The sequence below is a fragment of the Sinocyclocheilus anshuiensis genome, unplaced genomic scaffold (assembly GCF_001515605.1).
Source record: "Sinocyclocheilus anshuiensis isolate Anshui unplaced genomic scaffold, SAMN03320099.WGS_v1.1 scaffold444, whole genome shotgun sequence".
Lineage (NCBI taxonomy): Eukaryota > Metazoa > Chordata > Actinopteri > Cypriniformes > Cyprinidae > Sinocyclocheilus > Sinocyclocheilus anshuiensis.
This window is the reverse complement of record NW_015555739.1, coordinates 402,380-404,331: the sequence shown is the minus strand read 5'-3', so window position 1 is coordinate 404,331 and position 1,952 is coordinate 402,380. Positions and strand designations below refer to the sequence as shown.

General features: G+C 38.3%; 1 protein-coding gene across 1 annotated transcript in view; it reads right to left on the bottom strand.

The window, feature by feature from the left end:
* The window catches only part of LOC107673172 (tetratricopeptide repeat protein 39B), a 25,483-nt gene extending 23,688 nt beyond the window's left edge, over nucleotides 1-1,795 (bottom strand). The window contains exon 1 of the mRNA XM_016466669.1: nucleotides 1,464-1,795. Within this exon, the coding sequence (XP_016322155.1) occupies nucleotides 1,464-1,499 (36 nt within the window). The 5' untranslated portion in view covers nucleotides 1,500-1,795. The remainder of the gene's footprint in view (nucleotides 1-1,463) is intronic.
* Nucleotides 1,796-1,952: the final 157 nt, after the last annotated feature.

Below are 1,952 nucleotides of genomic sequence, written 5' to 3'. Positions count from 1 at the left end.
TGTGTGTGTGAGTGAGTGTGTGTGTGTGTGTGAGTGAGTGTGTGTGTGAGTGAGTGAGTGAGTGTGTGTGTGATTACCAATCCACGACAGCAGGCTGAAGCACCTGGTTGCCATGGAAACATTTCTGTCAGGTGACAATATGAGATAAGAAATGATGCTGAGACGCAGAGCTGCGTGGATTACTTACAAACTGTAGTCCATTAGTGATGACAGATTACATGAAAACTGTAGTTATTAATGTAATCTAGGCTCCTCATTAGTAAATTTATTCTGACTACTTTTTAGATTACTTTTTTTTTCATCCAACTTGTTTTGAACTTACAATAAAACATACCATTCAGATATAAAAAAGCAAAGAGAAAGAAAATATATTTAATTTTTTTATATCAACATTATTAAATTCATTACACCAGGGTTTTCCAAACTGGGCTTAATTCAAGAACTGCAGTGGGCTTGTTGACAAAAAGCTAATAATTAATTAAAAAATATATTTTTATTTCAAAAAAAAAAAAAAAATTCTCTCTCCCAAGGTACTTTTTTTTTTATTTATTCTGTTGACAAAAAGCTAATAATTAATTAAAAAATATATTTTTATTTCAAAAAAAAAAATAAAATTCTCTCTCCCATGGTACTTTTTTTAAAATTTATTCTGTCTATTTCTTAAGAATTTTTTATACGATATTATTTATTCTGTTACTGCAATATAAAAAAATTAATACTCTCGCTGTATCATGGGACCGACGCAGCACTATTTTTTAACAAGCTAATGCGCGTCGTGCTTAACCTTTACGACGTCACCACCATTTCATAAATATGCAAATGTCGTTTACCTGAAAACTGCAGTGGGCTTGTTGACAAAAAGCTAATAATTAATTAAAAAATATATTTTTATTTCAAAAAAAAAAAAAAAATTCTCTCTCCCAAGGTACTTTTTTTTTTATTTATTCTGTCTATTTCTTAAGAATTTTTTATACGATATTATTTATTCTGTTAACTATTAAACCATAATTCATTTATTATCATAAGGTTTTTGGCATGTTTTGTACGTACTGTAATCTTTGTTATTATTGCAATATAAAAAAATTAATACTCTCGCTGTATCATGGGACCGACGCAGCACTATTTTTTAACAAGCTAATGCGCGTCGTGCTTAACCTTTATGACGTCACCACCCTTTCATAAATATGCAAATGTCGTTTACCTGAACACACACACACACACACACACGCACATCTGTCAATATGTAATTAAATCTCTGACTGACGAGTTTATGAAGAAATCTAGACAAACGCCCAGCGACTTCCGCGTCTGAGAGGAAGAGCCCTATGTAGTGTGTCAGCGTCTCAACGCCTAACGAGTGCCCTAAATAGCGCATCCGCCACACAAGCGTCGTTTAATCGTCAGCATCGACCGGTTCCGAGACACGGCCGGTGTTTGCGGTCAGATATCAGACAGACACTCACCACCTCCGGTTCCGCGCCGTTACCGACCCGAGCCATGGCGCGTGATTCTCTGAGATCGGCGCATTAACCGCCACACATCTGGATCCGGCTGGCTTCTCCGCCGCCGAGTGCGCTGCAGAAGACGGTTCCTCGCTGCGGACTCCGTCGGTAACGTTCAGCTTCTCGGTACGGAGTCTGACGCTGAATGTTGTCGGTTGGAGGCGTGACGTTTGGTTCACAGGACACGCCCATCGACGCGTCACGCGCGCCCTTAGTGATTAGAAACAGTGTAATAGTATTTATAATTTAACTAATCACCCAGAGGCGTTGAAATGAACCGCCGTTTGTCATTCAGCAACGGTTAGCGTGAACCGGACGCAGAATTACGGGTCTACTATGGCGACACAACCGCTCATGAATATTAATCAAGTCCTTCTGACTTTGCTTGTAACCGTCAGAGCCGTCGAGAAATAACTGTCATATCCATATTAATATTCATGAGCCACGCCT